Raw genomic sequence first — 14,104 nt, forward strand, 5'->3', positions numbered from 1 at the left:
ATTAGAACGCTTATTCAGAACGTCCAGTATCGATTGACACAACGGTCAGCGTTTGAGCTGGCCACACTGTTTTTTCACAGAAACATTTTGCACAAACACAGTCCTTGCAAAATTATGTTGTGAATGTGACCCGTTTGTTTGCGGATGCAATGTTCAGACATTCACTGAATAGCTACAGCATAACACAATCATCCAAACTGGAAAATGTAGGCTACATTTGTCCTCGCGCTCACTGAGGAAAGATTGATGTAACACAAGCGGTCATGTTTAGACTCTCGGCTGACAGAAACCACAATATGAATTAGTTAATAATAATTACTATTTATAATTCATCACATCACGGATGAGATCACCATTGAATAATTCAATAAAACACTTTCTAGAAATAGAAAGTAATCCAAAGATTGGTAGAGATAATAAGAGGAGACAAGATGAGTTTGGTCTGTTTGCAGTATGCATGTTGAAGAGGGTGTGTCGTCTACCATCGTTTACATCCCATCATTCACTTCCGGAAGTTCACTCGAAAAATGAGTGAACCCTCCCTCACGTCATCACGTCAAACCCAGAATGAGTTGTATGTCTACAAACATGGCTGCACATATAGCTGGAATTAGCTTAGCTCATCATAAATCAGTACAACCTTCAAAAAAGTATTTTACACACATAATGTGTCCATTACAATCTATGCAAGAATTAGAATGCATGATTAGTCATCAGTACTTGAAAACATGTGAATAAAACAGTAAATAAATACCACACAAAACATTTTCTGATGGTGATTTATTGATTATTTGCTATGTGCGATGTGAAGACAGGGTTTGTCCAGGAAATTATAGTTTACACAGGATTAACATTATGAGGGGTTTGGGGTGTCCGGATCCGTGATGATGACCACGCTGGCTCCTCTTCTCAGCAAGGGACACACTTTGTACGTTGACAATTGGTACAGCAGTCCGACACTCTTCTAGCATCTGCTCTCCAACAGCACAGGGGCCTGTGGCACATTCAGGTCGAACAGGAAGGGGATGCCAGTATTCGGATGCAGGATGATACAGAGAGGAGAGGTGGAGTTCAAGGAGAACGGTCAACAGCTGGCAGTAAAGTGGCATGACAAACGAGACGGCCATGTCCTCTCTACTGTCCATACAGCAACCATGTCGGCCACAGGGAAGGTGGACCACCTGACGGGAGAGAGAGAAATCAAACCAGACTGTGTGCTTGACTATAACCTCAAAATGGGGGCCGTGGATAAGGCGGACATGATAAACAGCTTTGTGGAATCGCACTCTGGAAAACTACCAATTGGTATTTTTCCATCTGATCGACACTGCTGCCCTCAACGGCCACATAGTTCACCACCAACTAACAGGTGAGATGATCACTGAACAAGGTATTTTTGTAATTGGATGTACAGTTCACATACAAATCACATACAGTTCCATTATGCAATTATAGTGACAATATCTCACCCACCTGCCCACTGCCTCCTCATCCTCTCCCTTCCCTCATCCTCCCCACTCCCTCTCCCCCATGGGTAAAGTCATTACCTACCAAAAGTACAGAGAGAACCTCATGAGAACCTCATTTACATTTACATTTAAGTCATTTAGCAGACGCTCTTATCCAGAGCGACTTGAGCTGGAGGATCACCACACCCCTTGGCGCCCATCCACTGGGGGTCGTCCTGCTGCAGACAATCCCCTACACCTCACTGCACAGCATTTTCCCTGCAAAGTCCCCTTCAAACTGCTGCTCAAAGTAGTCACACACAGAGGCACTGCAAAGTCTGCCTGTCTGGCACCGGGAGTAGTAAGTAGAGGAAGTTGTCAAAATACATGTGTTTAGCTTGTGATACACCTCTATGTGTTTCACCATGCTTTGGGGGGGGGGGTTATTAATATGAATTATGGGTTATGCATATTCCGTTTTTTTCCCTTCAGTAAAACAAGTTTTTGTTGTTGTTGTTCAACATATTGGCCTAAGTGTTTTCTTGCTGTGTTTACATCCAGGTAAGCTGTTAAGGAGCGTACGCTTGCATACAACAGCTGGCCTCAATCTCCAGCTCGAAAGATGCCCAGCTCCAGTTATGATATTGGCAAATAATGTTTGTTTGCGTGTGTGGTTTCTGAAAGTACTTCTCTGACGCAATTAGCATTGTTTTACGGAGCTAATAGAACACCATAAAGGTTATGAAATTAGTAACGTTACCTCGCGTGTCTGCGGTTATAAGGGATAAACACAAAAATATTATGCTCCATACACACAGTGAGCTACAGTAGAAACGAGATAACACGACATACAGAAACTATTATAACATAATAAGGCACTTACTTTGATAGAAACACACACATTTCCAGTGATCATGTAGTAATGAAAACAACGGTGAATTCGATGTGGGCACCAGACGGAAAATGTGAACACGTGTGTGTGCAGGTCTTGTTCTGACTGGAGATGCGCAAATGTCTGCAGAAACAATTGGGAAGTGCTTGGGGAAGTTTGTCCGGGTCAGTAATGCCTCAAAAATAAATTGTCCGCAAAAGTGAAATGGCCTGATTTTATGTGAATTAATGAGGCGGAACACACCTCAATTCAAACTGTTGTTAGAAAACTAAACTTGTTAGAAAATCATTTGAAATTGACAAGATGAAACAGCTTATAAATATATACAGGCAGCGTGCCTTGGTTTGAGGGCAGTGCAGATTAACTGTCCTGGTGTGTAACAATCACATTTTGGAACAGTGAGCGCATTCTGACATCACGTGAATAAAACAACACACTGGGGAGAACGATAAAGATATATGGAACTCACATGTGAAAAGGTTCAATGGAACAAGTTTGGAAGCACCAAGACTATTCCTAGAGCTGGCCGCCCGGCCAAACTGAGCAATCGTGAGATTGGCTTTGGTCGGGGAGGTGACCAAGAACCCAATGGTCACTCTGACAGAACTCCAGAGTTCTTCTGTGGAGATGGGAGATCCTTCCAGAAGGACAACAATCTCTGCAGCACTCCATCAATCAAGCCTTTATGGTTGAGTGGCCAGACAGAAGCCACTCCTCAGTAAAACGGCACGTGGTAGACCACTTGGAGATTCCCAAAAGGCACTAAAGGACTCTCAGACCATAAGAAACAAGATTTTCTGGCCTGATGAAACCAAGATTATTTGTGCTGAATGCCAAGCGTCACATCTGGAGGAAACCGGGCACCATCCCTACAGTGGAGCATGGTGGTGGGAGACTAGTCAGGATCGAGGGAAAGATGAACAGAGCAAAGTACAGAGAGTTCCTTGATGAAAACCTGCTCCACAGCACTCAGGACCTCAGACTGGGGTGAAGGTTCACCTTCCAACAGGACAACAACCCTAAGCACACAGCCAAGACAGTGCAAGAGTGGCTTCGGGACAAGTCTCTTGATGTCTTTGAGTGGCCCAGCCAGAGCCCGGACATGAACCCAATCGAACATCTCTGGAGAGACCTGAAAATAGCTGTGCAGCGATGCTCCCCATCCAATTTGACAGAGCTTGAGAAGATTTGCAAAGGAGAATGGATGAAACTCCCCAAATACAGGGGTGCCAAGATTGTAGCATCATCCCAAAAAGACCCGAGGAAGTAATCGCGTCAACAAAATACTGAGTAAAGGGTCTGAATATTATGTAAATGTGATATTTTAAGTTTTTGCTAAAAAAACTATTTTTGCTTTGTCATTATGGGTTATCGTGTGTAGATTGATGAGGGAAAACAACTATTTAATCATTTTTAGAAAAATGCTGTAACGTACATTTTTGGGGAAAAAGTAAAGGGGTCTGAATACTTTCGAATGCACTGTATATCAACGAATTGGCGAGGGCACTAGAACAGTCTGCAGCACCCAGCCTCACCCTACTAGAATCTTAAGTCAAATGTCTACTGTTTGCTGCTGATCTGGTGCTTCTGTGCCCAAACGAGGGGGGCCTACGGCAGCACGTAGATATTCTGCACAGATTCTGTCAGACATGGGCCCTGATGGTAAATCTCAGTAAGACAAAAATATTAATAATGATGTTCCAAAAAAGGTCCAGTTGCCAGGACCACAAATACAAATTCTATCTAGACACCATTGCCCTAGAGCACACAAAAAACGATACATGCCTCGGCCTAAACATCTACACACCTCGGCCACAGGTAACTTCCACAAAGCTGTGAACGATCTGAGAGGGAAGGCAAGAATGGCTTTCTACTCTACGCCATCAAAAGGAACATCAAATTCAACATACTAATAAGGATCTGGCAAAAAAACAACTTGAATCAGTTATAGAACCCATTGCCCTTTATGGTTGCAAGGTCTGGGGTGCACTCACCAACCAAGAATTCACAAAATGGAAAAAACACTAAATTGAGACTGCATGCAGAATTCTGCAAAAAAATATCCTCTTGTGTACAACGTATTACACCAAATAATGCATGCAGATCAGAATTAAGTCGATACCTGCTAATAATTAAAAAAAACAGAAAAGAACCGTTAATGTCCAAAAATCACCTAAAAGTTTGCGATTTCTAAACCCTCCATAACAAAGCCATCACCTACAGAGAGATTAACCTGGAGAAGAGTCCCCTAAACAAGCTGGTCCTGGGGCTCTGTTCACAAAACACGAACAGACCTCACAGAGCCCCAGGACAGCAACACAATTAGACCCAACCAAATCATGAGAAAACAAAAAGAATTGCATGACACAATGGAAAGAGTTGACAAAAAAAACAGAGCTAACTAGAATTATATTTGGCCCTAAACAGAGAGTATACAGTGGCAGACCCAAAATTAAGGGAAGCTTTGACTATGTACAGACTCAGTGAGCATAGCCTTGCTATTGAGAGAGACCACCGTAGGCAGACCTGGTTCTCAAGAGAAGACGGGCTGTGTACACACTGCCCGCAAAATGAGGTGGAAACTGAGCTGCACACCCTAACCTGCCAAATGTATGACCATATTAAAAACACATATTTCCCTCAGATTACACAGACCCTAAAATAATTTGAAAACAAATCCAATTTTGATAAAGTCCCATATCTATTGGGTGAAACACCAAAGTGTGCCATTACAGCAGCAAGATGTGTGACATGTTGCCACAAGAAAAGGGCAACCAGTGAAGAACAAACAACATTGTAAATATAACCCATATTTATATTGATTTATTTTCCCTTTTGTACTTTAACTATTTGCACATCGTTACAACACTGTATATAGCCATAATATGACATTTGAAATGTCTCTATTCCTTTGGAACTTTTATGTGTACTGTACATTTTTTATTTCACTTTAGTATATTATCTATTATCTATTTGGCACACACAGAGACAGACAGATGTCCCTCTCCCTTTGAAAGTAGACATCCTCTCATGCTTCTCTTTTTACATGATGTGTGCTGCGCCTGAGCACAATTTGGCTTTGGCACACAATTATTAGGCTATTACCATCAAGTTACGTGAAATAAAGTTGTACTGCGCAGCATGGACTTCTTAGCCCACCGTGTTACCGTTGAGTTGCCAAAATGCAAAGCATCACCCAGTTGTTGAGAAGGACTGTTCCATATCCACATATATTGTAGGGACCATTATTTTCTCATCATTTTGCCCAACACCTGCACATGGAACAGACCATCCTCTGAAGTCAACAGGGGTGATCTAACCCCTTCTCTACTCATTTACTCGTGTCCAGGGCATCATTCACGGGGCGTAATCTTTCTATGGGTAGAATGTCAGCGTGAACGAAAATGGATAAGGGAGAGAGAGAGAGAGAGAGAGAGAGAGAGAGAGAGAGAGAGAGAGAGAGAGAGAAAGAGAGAGAAAGAGAGTAGAAGCGAGAGAAAGAAAGAGTAAACAAAAGAGAAAAAGAGATCCAGAAAGACAGCCAGACCAACCAAACAAATAACCAACCAACCAGTCATCAGTCCAACTCACAATCTCCGCCTCGGGTCCTCCGAAGTCGAGGAAGATCATGCGCACGCCGTCGTCGGAGGACATGCGCAGGCGCTCGAAGGGCTGCTGGAGGAGCACCGTCTTCCTGATGCCCATCTCCTCGGTGAACAGGGAAAAGCCCTCGTTGATGTGAACTCCCAGGTTGCACTCCTTCCCGTTCCAGCTGCAGGCTGCCAGGCACCACAGGGGGGGGGGGGGTAACACAGGTTGGTTGGTCACTAAGGGCCGGTTTCCCAGACACAGATTTCTTCATGAAGATTCTTCATTGATCTTGCGTAATTAAGCCCAGGACTGGGCTTAAACTGTGTCCAGAAAACCACCCCTAAACGTTTTTATTGTAAGGCGTTCTAGGTGAAAGCATCTGCTAAACATTGTAAATAGGCGTTCACGTCTCTGTTTCACTCCCCTTACAAAACCAAATACTAAAAGCTACAGTAGTTTATTGACTGATCTGTTCTCTGACAAATTGACAAGGACAGCTCTTATGAGACATACTTCCCGACATTGAACATATAGTCAGTATGAATGCAGACAGTTGCAATTCATTTATTCTGTAGGTCCAGCTTAGATGTGGCTGCATCCCATGAATGCAATGAGTGACTTTTTATTGACAATATGCTGCACCACATCAGAAAACCAGTAGAGGGCAGTACTACCCTATTTAAACAGCCAGACCTGCACATACTTGCTGTGGTCTTTTGCTTGACTATCTGCTGTTGTTTTGCAGGAATCCATGATGACATATACACTTACAGTTGGAGCATTTAAATGGGGGGTAGATCAGCTTTAATATTGAAGATAGATTGGGGCTTCTGTCAATGTAATTGTCTGCATCATTTCCAATCCCCAATGTTTTTACCTGCACTGCAGTAGGCCTACAGATTAACTTGTGAAGACCGTGATAGCCCTCTGAGCTAAAAGCCTAAACATTTTCTCAAGGAGCTAACGTAAGTCCTCCTGTCTCAGACCTCTCATGACACGAGCATGGTTCCGTACTGAAACCCTGTCTGCGACCTGAAGACTTGTGTTAACTTCCCGAGCTCATGCCTAGGCTTATGCTCAGTCGGGCTAACTTGGCGGAGGCTCCTCGTTCTGTACCTTGTCTGAAACCTGAAGACTCGCATTAGCCCCCCTAGGCTTTAGCTCAGCAGGCTAACTTCATCCGCTACTCCTTCATCCGTACCTGTGGTGACTTCCTGGATGAGCTCTGCGGCGTTGTGGCAGCCGTCCACCAGCATGTGGGTCCAGGTTGAAAGCTCCTTGGCCGAGTTCACCCGGAACACGTGGGTCTCTACACCCTGCTTGGTGCCCATCCGCAGCCCAAAGGAGAGCTCCGAATCCAGCAGGGGAGAGCTCTTCCCCGGACCCGAGTGGACCAGTCTGGAGGAGGCAGGGATGGGGAGAGGGAGAAAGGTGGTAAGAATGTGGAAGAGAGAAAAGGGTGGAGGGAGGGGGGAGAGGAAGAGTAGGACATGAAAGAGGAGGGAGGTAGGGAGGGATGGAGAGAGAGGGAGAAAGAGGATAAGTAGGGAAAGAGCGAGAGAAAAAAAGAGAACAGAGAAAGAGTGGAAAATGAGAGAGAGAACCATGAGGGGTGGAGAAAACCCAAAACACAACTTGCTGGTTTTCCTAATAATTTGCACATTAATATGACAACATGCGTGAACATTTTCAATGGGCCATTTATGGAAGATTATTAAGTATGCCAATAGCATGTTTAAGTATGATTTGCTGTTTGGCCAGAATGTCTTGACAGACTGGCTTTAAATACAGTACAGGCAAACAGGGTAGTGTGTGTACATGCGAATGTGTCACTCCTAGTTATGATGAGATAATGACTTTTTGACCTAATGATCTTAAGCCGTGGCTCGTCATTTAACTGACTTGGCTGGAAGGAGATTTGACTGTCTGGTTTCAACCCTACACAGTGTGACACTGCCACATGTGTTAGGTGACAGGCACGTACACACTTATACATGACTGGTTAAAAGTTACAAAATCTTGCAAGGTTAAACCTTTCTACGTGTCTTTTCACAACTGTTTATGTGATGTACTGTATCTGCCAGTTCTGACTGCATTATTTGCACTGGAAAGCACTGGCAAATCAAAGATGGCCACCATATCCGGTTCCGTTGCCCATCCCTTTAAGAGATAATGTCCCTTGAAGAAAAGGTTTTGGGGGAAATGTTTAGTGTGTACCCGGGGCTAAGGTTTTTAGATAGTGTTTGTGTCCTACCTGGTTGTGATGAGCGGGTGGCTCTTGACTGGGCTGTTGATGCTGTCTTTAGTGTCAGGCAGGGTGGGGTATAGCAGCAGGTCTCTCTCAGTCAGCAGAGCCAGCAACGGTCTCTCTGGACCCTGGGTCGCCTTGGGGGAGAGGACAGACACACACACTTTTTCGGAATCAAATGTCACAACATACACTACCGGTCAAAAGTTTTAGAACATCTACTCAAGGGTTTTTCTTTATTTTTTACATTGTAGAATAATAGTGAAGACATCAAAACTATGAAATTACACATATGAAATCATGTAGTAACCCAAAAGGTGTTAAACCAATCAAATTATATATTTGAGATTCAAATAGCCACCCTTTGCCTTGATGACACTGTCGCATATTCCAATGCTTCTTTGACAAAAGGCTAAGATCAAATAATAATTTTCAATTCCATAATAAAGTAGGGGAATGTTTAACAACATCATTTATTCAGCAGAAATAACAACGAAGTGTCTAGTTTCTGACAATTTCACTCCTTTCATCCCAAAATGTATTGATTTGTCAGCATTCACGGTAGGCAAGGCTGCTTTAAAACTTTGAAAGAAATATATAATTCTTGGAAAATTCCATGTGTTGTGGTGCTTGATGGTATTGTTCCGTCCATCAAGGGCTTTTACTACATTGTTGTTGGGTTTTCAACAATATTGGCCTAGTCCAGAATAAAAAAGCTGTCTCTCTGGCTATTCCCTATTGAAATAATTCTGATTCCAGGACTTAATTTGTGTCTGGGAAACGGGCCCTATATATTTAAGTCCTTGAACAACGTTAATTATTTTGCCTTTGTAAGGCACATACTACCTATTAGCTGGCAGCTCCTTAGCACAAGGCTAACGTTAATGCTAAACCTATTCTCAGAAAACACAGAAAGTTGCTTTCAATAAACTAAACAGACATGTCGTACAGTCTTCAGTCGACTGCTTCTAGGCTAGTCGCTAATGCAGTTAAACAGAACACAGTGTTAGTCAGTGTTATTTCATTCTGTTCATTGCTAATCTGGCTTTCGCATTGCTAAAATGCTAAATGCTGAAAAAAATACATAGGAAAAATGTCAAATACATGTGAAACAGAAAAATGTGCCAAATAATAAAATGTCCATACAAATGTACATATTACAAATACATTTATAAATGTATGTCACGCAGTAAAAAGTGCATTCAGAAAGTATTCAGACACCTTGACTTTTTCCACATTTTGTTACGTTACAGCTTTATTTTAGAATTGATTCAAGTGTTTTTTCCCTCTTCAACCTACCCCATAATGACAAAGCAAAAACAGATTTTTAGAAATATTAGCAAATGTATTTTTTAAATTTTTTAAACACTACAAGCTTGGCACACCTGTATTTGGGGAGTTTCTCCCATTTCTCCCATCTCTGCAGATCCTCTCAAGCTCTGTCAGGTTGGATGGGTACTGTCGCTGCACAGCTATTTTCAGGTCTCACCAGAGATGTTCGATCAGGTTCAAGTCCGGGCTCTGGCTGGGCCATCCAGAGACTTGTCCCGAAGCCACTGCTGCATTGTCTTGGCTGTGTGCTAAGCGTCGTTGTCCTGTTGGAAGCTGAATCTTCACCCCAGACTGAGGTCCAGAGCACTCTGGAGTAGGTTTTCATCAAGCATCTCTCTGTACTTTGCTCCGTTCATCTTTCCCTCAATCCTGACTCGTCTCCCAGTCCCTGCCACTGAAAAATATACCCACGCCCCCTTGCCACTACCATGCCTCACCGTAGGGATGGTGCCAGGCAGTGAAGGCTGCAGAGGGGAGGATGGCTCACAATAATAGCTGGAACTGAGCGAATGGAATGGCAACAAACACATGGAAAGGTTCTTCCATCTCCACAGAGTGACCATCGGGTTCTTGGTCACCTCCCTGACTAAGTCCCTTCTCCCCCGATTGCTCAGTTTGGCCGGGCGGCCAGCTCTAGAAAGAGTCTTGGTGGTTCCAAACTTCTTCCATTTAAGAATGACGGAGGCCACTGTGTTATTGGGAACTTTCAATGCTGCAGAAATGTTTTGGTACACTTCCCCAGAGCTGTGCCTCGACACAATCCTGTCTCAGGGGCTCTACAGACAATTCTTTTGACCTCATAGCTTGGTTTTTGCTCTGACATGCACTGTCAACTGTGGGACCTTATATAGACAGGTGTGTGCTTTTCCAAATCATTTTCCAATCAATTGAATTTACCAATCAAGTTGTAGAAACATCTCAAGGATGATCAATTTCGAATCTTCGAGTCTCATAGCAAAGGGTCTGAATACTTGTGTAAATAATGTATTCCTGTATTTTGTTTATTTATAACTTTGCAAAAAATGTTTTCGCTTTGTCTTTGTGTATTGTGTGTAGATTAATGAGGATAAAAATGAATTGAATCCATTTTAAATTAAGGCTGTAATGAAACAAAATGTGGAAAGAGTCAATGGGTCTGAATACTTTCCAAATACACTGTATATCCTAAAATGCATTCCCCACAATGTTCTTTGAAACACACTCAAGGGACACATTAGCTGACCAACCAATAGAAAGGCCTTTCTTGGTTAGGGTTGAATAATTTACGTCATTGGGTTCAAAAACTATTTGAAATCATTTCAAATACTTTATCTGTGCTTGATTGAGCTTGTCTGTTGCAATCGAACAAATAGAAAATTCTCAAAAGTGCAAAGCCCGCCCACCTGGCACTCCTGGCACGCTAAAGGCTCAGACACAACAATAGTTTTTACCGGTGGAGAGTATTTAGCACCTCTGAACAGTGTGTACAACTGCTCAATGTATTTGAAAGAATTGAAATATTATTTGAACCCAGTCCTGCCTGCCATTAAAATGCATAAAACCAAACACAAACAAATATTTGACCTTTGACCCTTTGTACCTGTTCAGTGATCCAGCCCATGTGTTTGACCTCCAGGTCCGCCTGCATGGCCCTCAACTCATCCCTGATGCGGGGAACCAGGCCCAAGACCCCTACCTGGATGGCGTTGTACCAGGACTGGGCCATGACGGGGTCCTTGGCCCTCAGGAACACTGAGCTCTTTCTGCTGGACGAGATCACCTCAAAGTACCTGTGTGAAGGGGAGGGGACAGAGGGAGAAAGAGAGGGGGAAGAAAGAGAGGGGGACAAAAAAGAGAGAGAGAAATGGGGGAGGAGAGAGAGGGGAGAGCGAGAGACGGGGCGAAATAAAAGAGGTGAAAAGAGAAAGGGGGGAGACGAACACAAGAAAACAGTATTCGCTGTGGTCAGGTCCCTTGTGAATGCGCTAAATTCCACATTTTGATGACCCTTGAAGTTGAGGAGGGTCAAAGGAAAATATTCTCATCCACTTTACCTCTGGACAAAGTAGTCATGGTAACTTGACATGAGGTGATTCTAACCTAAACACAGTTTGTTGGGTATTTGTCATTCAAGGTCTTCCATACATGGAAATATAAACACTCGTCCCCTGGTCTGCTCCACAATGTGTTAACATTGACCGAAAACGTTGGTTTTGAGCCCGGATAAAGCTCATTGTGGAGAATACCAGTGTCCAAAACCAGTGTGCTTCTTTTTGATAGAATTCTTCATACCAAAGGTGAGATATAAAGAGAGATGAAGTAGGACACACACACACACACACACACTAGTGCTCCACTACATACCTTGAACTAAGCTTAGTGAAACAAAGTTTCAATCATTTTCATCACGTCATAGGCTACCAAAAGTTAAACCAAAGGGGACAGCAGACGGAGCTCAGAACTCGCTGTGAAAAAGGAGATAAAACAGAGCAGCGCTACTTTGCTTCAGGTGAATATTAAGAAGTAGGGTGCTCGTTACCTTCAACGGACCTTCATTTCTATTCCAAAAGGAGTGCCTTGTGGGTCTTTTGACTTGATGAACATCTTACTGAATTCAAGATACAAGCCATTGTACCCAGTTTCTCTCTCTAACTCTCTCTCATCGTGGAACTCAGTTCCCCATTAGCCTGTGCCAAGTCCCCAACAACCGAATGTTCCGGTTTTCAGGGACTGGTTTTCACCCGCAGTACCTGTTCTCTGTGTCCGGGGGGCACTGTTTCCTAGTCACCTGGCACATTTTCAGCGATATGGTCCTGGCCTCCTTCAGCTCGGCAGGGGCGTGTGCGCCTTTCTGTGATGTGGCAGGGGGGGAGTCCCAGGGTAAGGGTGCACCGGGGGAGGTGTTCTTAAAAAAGGCAGACATCTCCTTGATGTATTTCACTGTGAGGAAAAAAGAGAATTTGTATTAAGGAAGGTGTCATATAAGATGAATTGCGAGCCGTAAAATTTTGGGGGGGGATTTTGGGGTTTCTCAGACACAGATTAAGCCTAGTCTTGGACTGAAAATACCTACTCAATGGAGGATTTTAATTTAAATGAATTTTTAGTCCAAGACTAAGCTCAGTTAAAGAACAATTGAGGGTCGGTTTCCCAGACACAGGTTGAGCCTACTCCTAGACTAAAAATATCCCATGAGAATGCCTTTTAGTTCAGAACTACGCCTTATCAGTGTCCGGGAAACCGCCCCTCAGTGTTTAGCTGATGGAGTGTGCAAGAGAAGGTTAATTAGCCAAATGAAGTTGGAGTTCGAACTATAGCCTTGGCTCCTATCAATGTTGCGAATTTCATGAGCGAGTATTCTCTTTCACTGCCGTGACCAAATCCTGATCCTCTGCTCGCCTTGCCTGTCGTGCAAGCACCCGCTCTCTGTCTTATACATGCTTCTTACACATGGCCTATGCCCACACAGACGCACCACAGCCAGCCTGCTCGTTCACTCACCAGACGCACGCACACACACACACACACACACACACACACACACACACACACACACACACACACACACACACACACACACACACACACACACACACACACACACACACACACACACACACACACACACACACACACACACACACACACACACACACACACACACACACACACACACACACATTATTATATTATTATTATATATTATTCAAGCACACACGTGCATGCTCAAACACACAAACACACACAGCCTCCTCCTCCAGAGTGGTGGCGGTTCTGCTGCCCACTAGGCTGTGGTATGAAGTGCAGGCTGGGGTATAAATAGACCAGAGGACGGGAGAGCGGGACCAGAAGGGTACGACTCAGGTTTCACTTGGGAGGTGTGAAGTGGTCCTCTCTCAGGGGACAAACAGGGGCTTCCTCTGACCTCAAAAGTCGGTCAGTCAGTTAGTCTCTCCGAGGCCTACCAACAAGTCAGCAGTATGCTCCAGTGTTTTCCATAAGCGCCGTCCGTCGGCTAAATAGCCGATAACAGACTATGTAAGCCGGCTACTTTTTCCACTTCATAAATTAAGTAGGTTTCTTTTCATTTAAAAGTTTCAATTTGCTTGTCAGAAAAGACAGTTTAGCCTTCTCCAGCTAGAATGAACAATATGCATCTTCTAGTGATCTATTGATTGGACAGGCGCCTGTCAGTCACAAAGTGAGCAATGAAAGGGAAAGATTGCTGGTTTGTCAGTCTGCTGCATGTCCTGCCTCTCGGTACATGTGTTATTTTTGTGAGCTGTGGTTGGCTGCAGTCTAATTTCTTTTCACGGAGGAGGGAGAGCATGATGCTTATTCATCGTCTCCTGTGAGTGAATTTACACGTCCCATGTAATGTACTGTAAGTAATAAAGATGAGTTGAAATCCACTTCATTTCTGTTTTGTGGCACATGAATTTATTTTACTTAAAAATGTTAAAAAGTCAGTTAAGAACTTAAGAACAACTTCTTATTTACAATGACTGCCTAGGAACAACTGCCTTGTTCAGGGGCAGAATGACAGATTTTTACCTTGTCTGCTCGGGGATTTCATCAAGCAACCTTTCGGTTACTGGCCCAACGCTCAAACCA

General features: G+C 43.6%; 1 protein-coding gene across 2 annotated transcripts in view; it reads right to left on the reverse strand.

Annotated features, from left to right (window-relative positions):
- LOC124003610 (alpha-1-syntrophin-like) overlaps positions 1 to 14,104 on the reverse strand; it is a 73,403-nt gene that overhangs the window by 18,567 nt on the left and 40,732 nt on the right. Inside the window, exons 3-8 of one of the 2 annotated variants that reach the window (XM_046312012.1) lie at positions 12,241 to 12,430; positions 11,091 to 11,280; positions 8,186 to 8,316; positions 7,133 to 7,329; positions 5,932 to 6,119; positions 794 to 1,181 (exon numbers count right to left, since the gene is read on the reverse strand). In XM_046312012.1, the coding sequence (XP_046167968.1) occupies positions 831 to 1,181; positions 5,932 to 6,119; positions 7,133 to 7,329; positions 8,186 to 8,316; positions 11,091 to 11,280; positions 12,241 to 12,430 (1,247 nt within the window). In that variant the 3' untranslated portion in view covers positions 794 to 830. Of the gene's footprint in view, positions 1 to 793; positions 1,182 to 5,931; positions 6,120 to 7,132; positions 7,330 to 8,185; positions 8,317 to 11,090; positions 11,281 to 12,240; positions 12,431 to 14,104 lie in introns of those variants that run through there. The other variant, XM_046312013.1, reaches the window with a different exon arrangement.

The sequence above is a fragment of the Oncorhynchus gorbuscha genome, linkage group LG18 (assembly GCF_021184085.1).
Source record: "Oncorhynchus gorbuscha isolate QuinsamMale2020 ecotype Even-year linkage group LG18, OgorEven_v1.0, whole genome shotgun sequence".
In the NCBI taxonomy this organism is placed as follows: Eukaryota; Metazoa; Chordata; class Actinopteri; order Salmoniformes; family Salmonidae; genus Oncorhynchus; species Oncorhynchus gorbuscha.